We start from the raw sequence: 15,945 nt of genomic DNA on the forward strand, positions 1-15,945 counted from the left end.
TATCGGCAGACTAGCAGCGATTCAATTTTTACATTTATTATTTACACATTCTTGTTTGCACCTTGTGGGTATTCCCCTAAACCGATCGTTACATTATAGCAATAACAGGGGACCAAGGAAATCTTTCTTCAACATTTCGTTGGAGCAATTAAATTGTATTTCCGCACACTGATTATAAAGTTTAGAATTAATAAATCAAAACATTTTAAATAGTGTAACATAGGTGTTTTAATTCTACAACTTAATGCACAATCTGAACACCATTCGATGCAGCAAATACGCCAACAATAACGTCGATCCTAGAACGAGTAACTTCTAATGTGGCACGCTACTGGTCAAGGTTTCGTATTTACAAACTAAAGAAAGCATATACATGTCTTGAATACTAGATTCTTTCGGCAAACAAAAGTGCAAAAGAATATATGTAGGCCCATACGAATTTAATATACGCGTAAGTTCCTATACTAAAAAGAACTCCTATAGTACCGAGTAAACAACACATTGATTAAAGTATAGTATTACACCGAGTAATTTGCATTTTAAAGTATAGTAGCGTGGAGGAGATGGGACACCTCTTTATTCTATTTTCTCATCCTATTTGTTGTTAAACAAAGAACATTCAAAGAATTATAAAACCATTACTTAAATATTAAGTTTTAAAGGTGTCCCGTCTTCACCCACCCTACTTTATTTACAATAAAACGAAGCAGTACTCAGAATGCTATTCAAATATTTGTGCTCTGCGAATTTATTTTTTGGGTGGTTGTTCGTCGTCAGTAGGTACGGGCTGTGTGTATGCTGCCGCTTCTGCAAGTTTTCCTTTTGCTTCCGCCGTTTTCTGTTTGTATTTGCTTTCGAAGAAGCCACACTGTATGTACAGGAAAGTAAGTTAGGGGTTATGAAAGGCTGAACATATATGACCATAGCCGAAACCCGTGGGAACGATGACGTTCCGGAAGCTGTCAAATATTTTAAGTTTTGTTGAAACACTTTCGACCAAAAAAGGTTGTATTTAATTTAATTGCTTTGTTATCTGTTATATGCCCACGGCCTGTTACTGGATATATTACTACGGGGTAAGATGGATAGGCTACCGTTATTTACAAATAACCTAATCGTGTTTAAATTTAAACAAACAACAACGGTCTATGGAAGTCGCGGAACTACAGGTATATAGTTCTTTGAATGTTCATTATTTACTACTAAACAAGACGAGAACAATGGATAAAAACGTACCCATATTTTTCCTTTCTATACATACTTTACATACCTTCCATAAAGTAAGGACAGCTAACAACAAGAGGACGAACCCTCCGACTGCACTGGCGATAAACGGCCATAATCCTAAGGGAGATAATTCTTTAACAGCTTCCGGGGCTGTAAAAGCTGATACGCGTGTGATTACCTGTAACATATTAAACGATTAGGTGTGAATCAATGTAACTTGCTATATCCGCGCGTAGTCGGAAAACGACAGTGGTTATAACTTGGGTGTTCTCTTTCATATATAGGCTACCGCATGGGCCAGTGTCTATTCGTAACTGTTTAAGATTAAGTTTAAAGTCGATTAGTGTTTTTGTTGAATCTAAAAAAACAGTTGTTAAAACACGCCTACTGATACAACAGAAAAAGAAATATCGTTTTGCATAAATAAACGCATTGCACCCTACAAACAATACAATGTAAAAAAACACTTTTAGTTAGGCTAATATAAAGTTCTAATCAGAAGATAAGTGTTGGTAAAGGTGTTTATTGTTACCTTAGATTCGGCCAACTGTAATGGATGTAACGGTGGCCTCACACTGAGAGAAATTGAACTAAATACTGATGAGTCAAGTTTACGCTGCAAAGAAAACATAAATTTGCTTTAAAAATGTTAGTTTTTCAAAAAATGAAATGTAGTAGGGTATAGGGTAGGACGGGTTTTTGTTCTATTTTCTCGTCCCATTTGGTAGAAAACAAAGAATATTTACACAATTACATAAGTGTGGCCCCACGACTCTTTAGCGTTGTTAATCGTTAAAAACAGCATGTTAGAAAAACATGGGTATTAGGTGCTAACAGTATTCCATCTTACCCTATAGTAATACAGTAGGGTGGAAAAATATGAAACATTTTTTCATTCTCTTTTCCTATTTGGTAGAAAACAAAGAATATTCACAGAGTTATATAACCGTAGACCCGCGACTCTAGAAGAGCGTTGTTAATTGTTAAAAACACAATAAGGAAACATAGAATTTAAGTGCTAACATTATGCCATCTTACCCCAGAGTAATATACATTAATTTTGTTAATATATGTTTTACATATTAGGTCAAGGTGTACCTGAGGTAGACTTGGTATCCATAGTTTAAATTTGGCAACTAGATTAATCCTTTGAAACGACTTCAAATCTTCCACGGTACAACGTATCTCTTCGCAAATAGTATCCTTACAGTCCTATATGAAAAGGTAAATATTTTTTTCCATTATATTCGCATTGTGTGAAGTCCTAAATCGGGGAACGTCATAAAATCTAAGATTTCTGCCAGATTTGGCGGATCACATTAATATTTTGTACCTAGCAAGCGAAGTTTAAGAAGTAGGTCATTTCTAATTTAAGTTGTGGACCATACAATTACTCAAACGATTAAAATGTCATGACCAACACTTTTTATTTTGATTTTCTGCCTTTTACTGAACATCTATATAGTAAGGTGGGGCAATATGGAACACCTTTTCAATACACTTTTTCGTCCCATTCGATAGTAAATAAAGAACATTCAAAAAAATATAAAACTGTATCCTCACTGTACGACTCCTTTAGACCGATGTGAATTGTTTAAACACGATTAGGATATTTGGGTATATTATATGTGTTAGAGGTGTCCCGTCTTCCTCTACCCTACTTTAAATTTATAACATGATGTAGCATCTAGCCTACACACCCCGTAGGTTTTGATGTTTTCTGCTTCGTTAACTTCTGGTAGGAAGTTTAAGCTAACGTTCGCCTTGTTACTCGTGTTAGTATTGTACGGTAGCTGCAGAGAGTTTACTTTGTCCATGACGTTACAAATACATGACGCATCCGACTGTAAAGTAAAATGTTTTAATAATTTAGAACATTCTGCAATGCAGAGTCGATGTGTATAGTAGTATGGTTAGAGCGCATGCCCTGAACCTAGAGGTTAGGATCAATAGTTGCCGCTGCAACTATTGTGAACGTATGTGTCTTTAAGAAAAGATACCTCACTACGGTTGTTCCAAACCAGTTGTCACTAACGAGTTGTCTAATTGTCAGGCATAATAGAACAAAAAAAATCATAAAAATAATCACTCACAAAGTTACATAGGTAATATCACGTTAGCGAGCACGTGGTGTTTCAAACAGGACACCCTTGGTATAACGATTGTGTCATCGCTACGTGAGGATAAAACAGTTACATTCATTCATGTATTTAAGAAGCAACACTAACCGTGCACTGGAACTCGTACAGATACAACAAAGGTAAACCCCCGGCAGTTGTTCTCGGCCATTTAAATACCAACGTCGCAATTGGTATTCGTATAGCGCGAATGTTTTCCACCTGTTTATCAAAATTTAAAAAAAACTGTGATTTTGCTAAACTTGAAATGTTACAAGTATAGTGTTCTACATATAGTACTGTGGGGTAATATGGGATACCTTTGGCATATTAATCCCATAATACCTAACAGTGTTTTAAACAACTAGGAAGGTTCTGTTAGAGTCGCTTGGCTATAGGTATATAATTCTGTAATATTTGATTCCAAATAGGACGAAAAAGGAAGATGAAGTTATGTTATATTTTATACCCCAGCACCTTACTATACATCATATATGTTATACGTACCGAATACATGTGCTTTATATCTGTTTCTCGACCGCCTAAAACCGAATCTGTCAAACTGGTTGTGAAATTTTGTCCGAGGGTTCGGTTGTAAAATAATGAGTTTGGTTGAGATGTTCTAAAAATAAAGAAATGTTTATAATTTTTTGAAAAATCTTTTTTATTTCTCATAATCTACTTTAATATGAAGTGGGGTGGGAAAGATATAGGCTATGCCTACCCCTTTTTGGGTTATTTTAATAAGTGCCCTGAATGATTGAATAAATAAATGTAACTTGCTTTATCTTCCCGTGGTCGGAAAAAGAGTCGTTAAAAAACTGGTGTTCTGTTCATACAACTCGTGCCCGCTAACGAGTTACCAAGTATGTAATTTTTTGGGGTGTTTTTTTATGTATGGCTGACCAATTAGAGTTTAAATCTAAATTTTAGACGAACGTATAAGTGATTACTGGGTTGGAACAATTGCAGTACAGTCATGTACAGCAACCTATAAAGTAACGATAAGCAATAGTCTTGGTTTTATATTATTACGTATATTGTTACAATCATTCTTACCCTTGACTGGATGCATCAACTTTGTACAGTAACGGCCTGGAAAAAGTTTGAACCCGTTCCGCTGAATTTGTTATACCGCTGAAACACAATGATTATTAGAAACTGTTTTTAGCTGGAAAACTGAAAATAAGTTACCCTGTCAAGATTCCTCCTACAAGCAAATGCTCATCCGTTGCATTTCGTGCCAATTCAGCAAGAGGGTAGTCAAGGATAAATCTACACTATAATAAAAAAATGTGTTTCAGTTGAAATTAAAAAGCATTCCCTATTTTTTTTAGATTTTACAAAAAAAGAAAGAAAATTGTTAAATAAACATTAAACATAGTAGGTTGGGGTGATGAAAAATGTTTTTATTCACTTTCATCTTTCATCATCTCTTTCATTTTTCACTGATTTACAATAAAATTGTTTTTTTTACCTGATCTCCTGGTTGCAAGAGGTTTGGAATTCCAGATGAACTTCCCTGATATTGAAGTTTAACAGCATACGATGAGTCGGCGCTGCTTCGTGCTGCAGGGACCATACATTCAGTTGGTGGCTGCGTAAACATAACGCGACAAAGTTAGGTAAAGGAGCACACCAACCAAATTATTCTATCCATATACAAATTTTTTTATTTGTTGGTAAAGGTCCCTTTCACTGGCTCGTAATAAATGACTCTATGCGTTCTCTTCTACCAAAATGAGTTTTTGACATAAAAAAAAACGAAATATCCCAAAGAATCACACTTATGGAGTAACATTATACAACTCATGAGCTGGCACGAGGTGTATGAAACGAAACACCTATGTTATAACTATACTGTCTTTACCCCACCACGAGGATAAATAAGTATTTTCATTCGTACAATTAATAACGCCCGCAATAGTTTATATACCTTGAGCAGTTGTAACGTTGCATCCGCAGTAAGTATAGCCGTGTATGTTGGCTCTCGTCCTCTGTTCAAAACAGTTGCATTGATTGTTAACATACCGTTAAGGTCTTCCAGTATCAAGGGTTCAGAAGATGACTCGATTCTGTATAAGGAATCTATAATTAGCCACAACTATAATAATAGTTTTTTATTCTGTTTTATCGGCCCATTTGGTAAAAAAGGAAGGATGTTTACAAAATTATATATCCGTATTACTACGGCACTAAAATAGGTTTGGTAATTGATAAAACACGATTAGGAAATATGGGATAGTATACAAGATAACGGTATATCCATCTTACCCCACAAAATCATATAGAAACTTTCATAAAAGTCGTATAGCCTACGATGCCGCGATATTATAATTTACAACACGTTCTGTACTTGATTTTAAGTGATATTATGTGATTTAAGTAGATCAGGCCTACAGATGAATTTACATTAGTTATTAAAATTAAAAAGATAAACATAGTGTTTGTCCGGTACTTAAATATGAACATCATCGAAAAACAATTCTATTCTATCGGGGTGAGGTCTTACGGCGAGGCAGGCCCAGGAACCTCGGATTTAGGCCAGATTTCAAATCAATTCCTCACGATAGAACATATAAGTTATTCATAATTTGCGAAAAACAAGGAACTTACGAGTACGAATATTTTAATTCCAAACGACTGTTGCAGTTTCCGTTTGTTCCAATTGTACAACCGGTTTCTAACTTGCAAGTAGCATATACGAAAGGTGAAACTAGTGGACTTAACACAGGAGACATGATAATGCTCTTATGAGAGGCGGGGAAGTCGTAAGAAGCTTTCAGGACGATGGGGAAATCGGTTTGTTGGGAAAACGTGTCGTGTGAAAGCGATGCTACCTGAGATGCATGAAAGGTTATATAAGAAGACTATACTAAATAGTAGTGTGGGGTACGATGGGACACCTCATTCTTTTCACGTCCCATCAGGTAGTTAAGAAGGAATATTTACAGAATTATATAACCGTAGCTGCTTTATATAACCATAGTATGCTGAAGTGTCACTTCAGTATATACTATGATATACCCGTAGTCCCGTGACTAAAAGAGTATTGGTTTTACACAGAAATGGCTATTTACCAGTCTGTAGGTTATATATTGGCATACGGGTGTCAGGTCCTATATGTATACGATGCCATAAGTTTGGAATTTGACCTTGATTGGGCCAATTCCGTAGAAAGGAATTATTTCTGTATGAGTAAGTCGAAAACCGTATTTGGTATATTGCTCTGTATTGCTTAGGCCCCTTTGACGGAATAAATAGGTTTCAGTGCATATTGTACAAAACTTACATTTACTTGAACATCGTACGTAGAGCATGATTCGTTCTGTGTCAGTTTGTGCAAAAATATTCTTTCCGAGGGCGAATCTTCCATAAAAATAAGTCGATTCCTTGTTGTTTCGACTGTCCCAGAATCGAGATTCAGTTTCACCTCCAATGCTAGAAAGTAAAGTAACATTACAGCAGAGTGAATGCGCATTCTTCACGATAATACGCATTCTTCACGCACGTTTGTCGAAAATCTTTGTTTAAAGTTTAAACCATATGTATTTTAACTGTAATGTTTATTTGAATGAATGAATGAATGAAACTTATTTATTTTACAAGATACATATATACGCCCGCAATGGTCGCAGCGACGAGCTTAGAACCAGCCACCTCTGGGTTAGAGGCAGGCGCTGCCACGACGCTATTATTAGTTCGTTTTAAATGTTTCTATAACCATGAGTGTTTTACTCGTATATTTTTACTTGTATTCTTATTTTAATTGAGTTTTTTATAACCATATAGGTTGCAGTTGTTTTGCTTACTTGAATAGTTTCTTCCCAGAGGTCTACCATCAGCAAATGAGCCGTTTAAACAAACTCGAACTTTAGCACAAGGTACTGACGTATTTCTTGCACATTTGATGACGTCAAGAACCCGGGGTTCCACCTCCAATCGTGACGTCACCAACACTACAGGTCGAGAGTAAAGCACGACTACTACGTCACTAGCGGGTGACGCAATGATGACGTCAGAGTACCCGTTCCCGTCGACATCGGTACTAACGTTATACGATCTCCCCATTATACTTAAGCCAAACTGTACAAGCGATAATGAAACCGACTTGCCGAGAATTCTCTGAAACATAGAAGGGAATATATGCATATGTTGTCTCCTCGTCTCGCCGTATAAATGACATACAAAACGTCGGTGCTTTAAGATTACAAACACAAACGGCAGAGATAGATCTCTTTTGTAATTAGCACGATGGGACAAGCTGGTAGGCCTACATGTTTTTTTGGTAATCAACGAAGAACTTAAAAAAATGTTATTACCGTAGCCTTAGGACGTTAAAACGGCATTGTTAAATGTTTAATCAAAGGATTGGGAAATAGGGGGATTTTTTGTGCCAGGTATCCCATGTCACCCCACATAGTTTTTTTGTGTGCCAGGTATCCCATGTTACCCCACAGTTAAGTTTAATAAAACTAGTTAAAGCAAAATTGTTAAACAAACTTTTATACTTGATGTAAGTTGTTTTCCAATCCCTCACTTGACGAGAAATAAATATAAACAGCGCCACTGCCGGTAGAGGAGCTTTCTTCCATCGGAGCACCTACAGCTATGTCGTCATAACCGTTATTATCTACGTCACCAACTACAGCAACAGACATCCCAAATCGAGCTCCATTTGCGTTCGAACCACGGAGAACAACGGGTGTAAACGTCTCACTCAATGCCTGATATAAAAATGGGCATAATTGTATTCTGTGCGAAAAATAATGGTATCAAACTTATTTGTCCTCTGTTTTATATATCTCGTGAACGCTGCGCCGCGACTTCAAGGAGCTATGATCATTCTACCTCATATTTTCTCTTCGGCCGCAGGGTAGATTTACAGTACATCACTAGTACAATACGAAAGTTTTGTAAGGTGTTGAAAATTTACCCAAAATCTTGGGCCAGTAATAGTTGAGTTGTTCATAAAAACAAAGGCACGACCCTGATCGTATCCTCTCTTATCGTTGTACAAAGGAGCAGAGACGACCAAATCGTCCAATCCATCGTTATTGAGATCTACTGTACACAAGGAGTGACCGAAGTATGAACCAATTTGCCGGTGAAGACGAGGGGTTAGAAAAATAAAGTCAGATTTGTTCAAAGGTAAAGAAGAGGCTGCTTCATAAATTAGAACCTGTAATGAATAAATGAATGCATGAATGGTGAATATAACTTGTTTTACTCGTGCCCAAGGTAAAACGCGACAGTCGTTATATAACATAGATGTTCTCTTTCAAAAACCTCATGATTTGTACAATATATCTAGCACGGTAATGTTCCATCTTGCCTCACACTACTATACTGTAGTTATGGAGTATGTAGACTAAATTAAACTATAGCGCGGTTAAGACTACAAAGAATGCACAACAAATGATGAGATAGACTTACCGCACCACTAGAGTTATATCTTGGCGCCCCACTCGCAACATATTCTGTGTTATTACTACCGAAGAAGTTGCCACTTGTAACCGAATATCCTAAACAAATCTATTAATCAATACACTCAATAATGTCTAAGCCAAGTTAAATGAATGTTTCTTATTTATTCTTACATATGGTGGGTAACGACGAACTTATAACACGGGTAATCTATTTCATACACATCGTGCTCGTTTACGAGTTACCACGTATGTAACTTTATTGGTAATTATTTTTGGGTTCGTATTTTGTAATTTATGACAATTTAAACAACCCATAAGGAACCGCTAGGTTTGACCAAAATTACCTATATATGAATCTTCCAAGTTACAACTAGAATTGCTTGTGTTGTTACATAACTCCACAGTTGAGTTTAGTACATTGGTGTAATTGAGAGAGACTTTCTCCGCATTAGCAAAGTAGTCAGCCACCGATCCTGTTCGATCAAACGAACCAACTGCACCAATATACATGTTGTTGTTCTGTAGTAAAAAAAAAAACGAATCTTGTATGTTTATTTTTATTTGTGTTTATTCATTTTATTAAATATGAATTTTATGAAGAAATCGATCGCCTGGTAAGGTATAGGGCATAGGCCAATGCTTATGTGGCAACCCTTGGCTAAATCTATATTTCCTAGCGTGCCTTGCAGTATAGAAACTACCTCGTATATACGAAAGATCAACACTCTATATATACTTGACCACAAAATTCGCCCAGTTTAATATACTACAAAAAGCAATGTATCAAGAACAAGCTGTATCTATATTGAGTTGTCGCCTCATACATATGTTAAAATACCACTAAATATATTTCCCTTACCTTTGATATATGGGCCGAACTTCCAAGTTGGCATTCGTATAATAAGTTCGTCGTGTTGCTAATAACCCCTAAACATAGAAAAACACATTTGACCTGTTCTGTAAAACAAATGTAAACATAGAATACCAAGACATTTACCAAAAAAAGTAAAAAAAAAAATATTTGTACACCACATTTTGTGCTGTAAGAATTATCAAATGCCATTAAAATTTTCAACTTTTTTGTTTAGATATTAACCTTCTCGTGACTGGGTTGAAGTGTCTGTTATAAAAGATCTCACGCTTTCCACTACTTCTCCAAGTCGATTGAAGTTTGTTGCGTAAAACACTCGAGTTTGGTTGCCAGCTATGTTCAGCAATTGAGCATAAGAACTCCCACCGACGCCCACTGCAACCGTTACCACCCCTTGTGCTCTGTGAATAATATAGGAACGGAAGTAAATTATTACCCAAAACAATATTTTTTTGTTTTTTTATCGACAAGCCGTGGTTTTCGCTTTTGTAAACTCTCCCGTTCCTCGTTATCGTTACCAAAATAACGAAAAAATATATTCAATTTAGTTTATATAGGGATAATAAGCCTACTCCGGCCAAATCCGTATTAGTTCCCATGTCGTGTAACTTACATCAGTATACTGTATGTATGTAATGCTGCGGGATCTCACCCGAGTAAAATAGAAAAAATTACTTTGCATATGCAATATGTCTACTTCAACCAAACATAACATAATTTTATACAGCTCTTCGGAAACGATCGCGAAGATCATATTATTTAAACAACGAAGAGAAGGCAAAAGCAAAACAACAATTGTAAAACTTGATATGGACAACATAAGTGTGGGAAAGATTGTTAGTTAGAAAAGCGTAGCTGTTAAACTTAATGTAAATACCATTATTAATCCTAACGTATCTCGTTACGGGCCCCAAAATAAAATACTTATACAAAAAATAATATTATGCTAATTGGTATAATACGCGCTCACCCATTAGAGCATTGTTCTCTTGTAAATAAAATACCTTGCTCTTTGAGCAGCCGGAGATATAGCGTTGGGATAGGAGCTGTAACCGTCGGTCATAAGAATCATTTGCTTTTGTATTCCGGTCCTTCCGTTTCTGTTAAACTCCCTTAGTGTTTCGTCGATTGCTGGCGCAATATTTGTTCCCCCATAATTTCTACCATTGCTCAGAGCGATAATTCGTGCTGAGAATGGGAACAGTTAATATGAATGAATGAATGTAACTTGCCATGTTCGCGCAGACGAAAAACGACTGTCGTTATAATAAAGGCACGGATGTTTTCTGTTTCATAGACCTCTCGTGACCGAGCAAACGATTGTCGCTTTGGTATTAATTTCAATTTCGTATTGGCTTTGTTAACTTAATACGGCCGTTGTCGTTGTAATCGGAGGATAAACAACAAAATAATGTATTATAGGATTCGTTACCTTGTAGATTGGAGAATTCAAAAGCACCCAGAGCTATCCTTGTTCCTGCCCAACTATGGAAAGCCACAACACCGACATGGACGTTGCCTTTATCCACGTCTTCTCTGTAACATTGCAATATTTATATTTCGGAGCCAAAATGCGTGTACGCTTTTATGACACCTGCCTTTAACTCAGATATCACCAAACGAAAATCGATGCTGTTAACATTGTCTGCGTGTGTATACTTGGGCAAAACACTTAAAGACCAATGGATATCAACGGTTTGTCTATAAATTTTACGCGGCGAAATTACATATGTGGTAAAGCGGACAAGAAGAATATGAAACAAAACACCCTTGTTTTAAAAACTACCGTTGATCTAAATAGGCGACATTCATCCAAAATTAATTTATTGCGGCTTGTGCGGGGAAATCAGTGTTTTTGGAGAGAAAGCAACCATGAGGTGATTAAAACACTGGTGTTTAATAACGACTATATCGTTGCCCGCCACACGTAAATAGATATAAGTTGCATTTATTTATTCAATCTCTTATTCACATTGAAATTTACAGGGGGCTGATATTGCTCACCTAAACGACGTGAGAAGTTCCACCACCCATCTTAAGGCCTGCTTGTACGAGGACAACGAAACGCTCCCAGATTCATCCAGTACAAAAATAATATCAACAATATTCAGAAATTCGCTAACACACACTGTGAAATACATAAAAAATTTAGAGTTTAAAAAAGGATAGTAGGGTGGGTAAAATAGAATCTGTTTTTTTTCCCGTCCTCTTTAGTAGCAAACAGAGTATATTTACAGAATTATATAACCGTAGCCCCGAAATCCGAAATAGCGTTGTTAATTGTTCAAAATACGATGAGACAATATGGGTTTTGGGTGCTAACGATATCTTATACCAAAAGTACTATATCAATAGAGTTTTAAAATAAGTAATCAATCAACGAAATGCATACCGACTGTGGATTATTTGATTTATATGAACATAGTAAGATATAAATATGGTATTCCGAAATAAAAAGGATTGCTTTTACTTGTTGTACACGGAGATTCAACTTGAACAAGCTTTCGAGTACTCCCTGTGTTAGTTGTGTAACAAGCTCCAATCAGTCGTTCCTGCAAGACTGACTTGTCACAGTTGAGAGTACGCTGGCTACTGCAAGCCTAAAATACACGATTGGTTAGTTTTTAAATAGTAAATCTGTTCAATATAGCATGGTACTGTGGGGTAAGATAGGAAATATCGTCAGTACCTAAACCCTACATTTCCTAATACTGTTTGAAATAATAAACAACCTTTTTTTAGAATCGTAAAAATGCGGGTATTTAATTTTGTAAATATTCTTTGTTTACCACCTATTGGGACAAAAAAGTGAATTGAAATGTCCCTTAATATCCTACCCTACTATATGCTATATTATGTAAATACCAGTAACTTGTCCCCGTTTTGCGCAAGACTTAAGGAAATTCCAAAAGAGTCTTCTTCACCTAAAATTGAAATAAATTTGGGTAAAAGAAAATTATAAATATATGCATAACAGAATTATGAAATATCGAAAGACCTACCCCATGTCACACGGACACAGCAACATATAATGTACGACCATGGGTATACATATATTGACATAAAAAGTCAGAATATTATTTAGTATACTAACCCGATAGCAGCTTTTCCGAACAAAGAACATCCGTTTTCTGCGTTCCATTAAACGAGCAACTAAACACAGCACCGCTTCTTCTGTCCTTTGTAAGAAGATTCTGATCATAATACGGAGCTCCGACGAATAACTCCAAACGTTTCCCAGGCCTGTTCACAAGCAAAGTTATATGGGAAAAGACGTGCCTGTTCACAAGCAAAGTAGGGTGGGGAAAGACGTGACAACTTTTCATTCTATTTATCGTTCCATTTGGTAGTATGCAAAGAACATTCAAAGAAAACAATAATAAAACTGTATCCTTATGAATACCATAGTCAGTTGTTATTTGTTTAAAGATGTCCCGTCTTCACTCACCCTACTATTAAATAAACTCACAAAGCTAATCACTTTGTATACAAAACTGTATAACCTACCCGTTTTTCAAAGCCATCGTAGTTCCAAAACGGTAATTGGGTGACATCGTAAGCGGCTTTACGGGCTGTAGTTTTCGAAACTCTCTCGTTTCTATATTAGAGCCATAAGAACAAAGTATCACGCTTAAAAAGACAAAAATTGAGTGGAATCTCAATTTGAAACCCATTGCGCAGGTAAACGATTACAGAATGCTTTACTGCATACTTGCAAACTCATTTGTATTTCTTTGCAGCAATATTCAAATTTGGTTCCCCATCATTTGAATTGCAAATCGGAGAGGTTTTCATCCGGTTTGGGTATATATATGTAAAGTTTGTTTATACTAGCAGTTGTTTGGTGTTATTCCATTATGTCGTTTATCTTTTTTTTGTTTATTGGAAAATACTGCTGCAAAATTTGTGCTTCTAAAAACAAGAGAGCTGAGCTCTAATAAATGGGCACGTTATAGTAAAATATTATATGGAGCAGAAAAGGTAATAATAAGTAAAGCAGCACAGACAAGTCACACATATAACACACAACTCGTACTTAAAAACCTTAAACGCCAAACCGTGTATCCTTTATCGGCGTTTTTTTTTGTAAAACAAACGTTACATTTACGCCACGGGATTCCATTTAAACAATATAGTATTGTGGGTAAGATGGAATACCGTTAGCACAAAAACTCCAAATTTTCTATTCGTGTTTTAAAAAAAATAAAATCGCTCAACACATTTAAAATAACAACGAGTTGTGAGGATATGGTTATATGATACTGTAAATATATCTTTGTTTACTACGAAATGGGACGAGAAAGGAGAATAAAGATTGCATAGATCATTTTACCGTAGCCTAATATAATTGTTACAGACTTAATGCTCTTAAATTTACCAAAAAAACTTTAATTGTAAATAAATATATAATATACAATACCTTGCGCTTTTCTTTAGCAGCTTTTTTCGCTGACTTTTCTGCAACATAATAATCATTAAACTGTACTGCTTACATATTATTATTATTATTATTATGTGGAGTGGGGTGGGACACCTTTTGTGGATGGGACACCTTTTCATTCTATTTTCGAGAGGACACCTTTTCATTCTATTTTCGCGTCCCATTTGGTAGTGATTAAAGAACATTCAAAGAATTATAAAACTGTATTCTCACGACTCCCATATATACCATTGTTAATTGTTTAAAAAACGATCCGAATATTTGGATGTTATGTGCTAAAGGTGTCCCGCCTTCCCCCACCCTACTATATATATATGTCCTAATTACATTCATTCTTCCTTTATACGTCATTGGTTCGCTTGGTCCTCTGTGATGTCACAGACTATGATATTGTGGAAAAATAGAAACAAATATTCCATGTTAATACAAAAGTTTGTAACGGAAGAATGAACTTACGAAGTGGGTTTTTCTGTTGCGTCATCGACACTTTGTGACGTCACATCATCAAGGTTTCTACAAAAGAACTTATTTACGTAATAATGCAGTTTATAATTTATACTTTACCAATTGTTTAACCTTCTTGCTTCGCGCTCATAGCGCAAATATATTTAGAATATACAAGATAAAACGCACATGGGGCCCCATGAAAAAAAAACGTCGCGTGTTTTTCAGCTATGACGTAACCAAACGAATGACGTAACATTTGCGCGAGCGGTTGATGGCGAAGTTTAACGATTGTGTCGGTTTGTGATGTAAAAGAACGCAGCGATTGTGAACCGAGAAATTGCGTGTGAGGTCGAAATAACTTTATAAAAAGACGTCGCGACAAACTTATACATAATAATAAACGCAATAAGGCACAAAACTTGTAGCATAATGTTATTTTATATATTGAAGTGCAATAATATTACTGCATAGTAGTATTATAACATACAGTGTATAGTAAATAGTATGACACATTATAATACTCATGTAATCAAAGAATACTTAATTCAAGTCTTGCAAGAAACCTTCCAACTTGTTACCTAGTGTGCGACTAACTTCATCTTAACTGGAATCTGGTAACTCAATTTGTAGAAGGGGCATTTTATGCGATTTTAATCAGGACGGGGGCAATCAGCTGGTGCGAGGCGTCAGTTAAGTAAGCAATCGAGCCGATCAGCTTCAAGCACTAAAAAGCGGGCTGATTGTGACGTCAGTTTAACATTGTGACGTAGCAAACTAAGTTCACAATGATTCGCGATTTTGAATTGTCTTTTCAAGCGCGAGTTTGGGTTCAACGTCGTTTTTAATTCTGTACGAGCGAGGTCTTACGACGAGGCATGAATCACAGGGCGACTAGTTTAATTTAACAAAAATATAGTAGGGTGGGGAAAAATGGAACAGCCTTTTAATTATAAAAACTTATCCTGCTGACTCCCATAGAGCGCTGATATTTATTTAAAACCCGATTAGGACATTTTATTACGTGCCAAAGATGTCTCGTCTCCCCCACCCTATATCTGTAAGAGTTCTGAAATATCTCTGCACATTTTTTCGCAGCTATACATTTCAAGGTTCACACTGTGCAAACATATCATATGAGTTGCTTAGCTTACATCGAGGGTGGAATCAGAATATAATTTGGTGTAATGCAAAAATGAGTGTAATACGTGTTCGGTGTACGTGATAAGCTCTTGTTTGTGTTTGTACAAAACTTAAAGCCATTACTGTATGATGTTGATGATATTTGCGACATAGTTACTTTGTTTGCTGCTTGTGCAATTTAATTGAGCCATGTCCATGTAGCAGGCGTTTTCAACGGAAGTTATAGAAATTTAATTCACAAGGCGACAAGGAATTGAGTTCCGCATTAGGGAA

The 15,945-nt window shown here is 36.1% G+C and overlaps 1 protein-coding gene across 2 annotated transcripts; it reads right to left on the bottom strand.

Annotated features, from left to right (window-relative positions):
* Nucleotides 1-20: 20 nt before the first annotated feature.
* Nucleotides 21-15,144, bottom strand: LOC149730792 (integrin alpha-8-like). 2 transcript variants are annotated; one of them, XM_089883963.1, is made up of 30 exons: nt 15,073-15,130; nt 14,542-14,598; nt 14,065-14,102; nt 13,152-13,242; nt 12,739-12,887; nt 12,510-12,568; nt 12,115-12,244; nt 11,649-11,772; nt 11,077-11,180; nt 10,649-10,832; nt 9,870-10,045; nt 9,633-9,700; nt 9,118-9,292; nt 8,781-8,869; nt 8,281-8,526; nt 7,856-8,071; nt 7,157-7,469; nt 6,637-6,785; nt 5,961-6,184; nt 5,281-5,419; nt 4,822-4,941; nt 4,539-4,624; nt 4,404-4,481; nt 3,852-3,966; nt 3,456-3,566; nt 2,928-3,071; nt 2,326-2,439; nt 1,760-1,843; nt 1,271-1,405; nt 21-868 (listed from the first exon to the last, which is right to left on the bottom strand). In XM_089883963.1, exons 4-30 carry the CDS (start codon nt 13,196-13,198, stop codon nt 749-751), a joined length of 3,699 nt encoding a protein of 1,232 aa, XP_089740089.1. In that variant the 5' UTR covers nt 13,199-13,242; nt 14,065-14,102; nt 14,542-14,598; nt 15,073-15,130; the 3' UTR covers nt 21-748. The 2 variants fall into 2 exon arrangements, with proteins under 2 accessions (XP_089740089.1, XP_089740088.1); XM_089883962.1 differs by having other exon boundaries at nt 14,542-15,144.
* Nucleotides 15,145-15,945: the final 801 nt, after the last annotated feature.

The sequence above is a fragment of the Ciona robusta genome, chromosome 9 (assembly GCF_009617815.1).
Source record: "Ciona robusta chromosome 9, ASM961781v2".
Classification (NCBI taxonomy): Eukaryota; Metazoa; Chordata; class Ascidiacea; order Phlebobranchia; family Cionidae; genus Ciona; species Ciona robusta.

What these genes read in the sequence shown, in the direction of transcription:
- LOC149730792 (XM_089883962.1), bottom strand. Translation starts at nt 13,198, where the DNA reads ATGTCACCCAATTACCGTTTTGGAACTACGATGGCTTTGAAAAACGG. An exon ending in GTTCGGCCCATATATCAAAG is followed by an intron (nt 9,293 to 9,632) that starts GTAAGGGAAATA and finishes TTTTTACTACAG; the next exon opens with AACAACAACATGTATATTGG. An exon ending in TACAGTTGGCCGAATCTAAG is followed by an intron (nt 1,406 to 1,759) that starts GTAACAATAAAC and finishes AATATGTTACAG; the next exon opens with GTAATCACACGCGTATCAGC.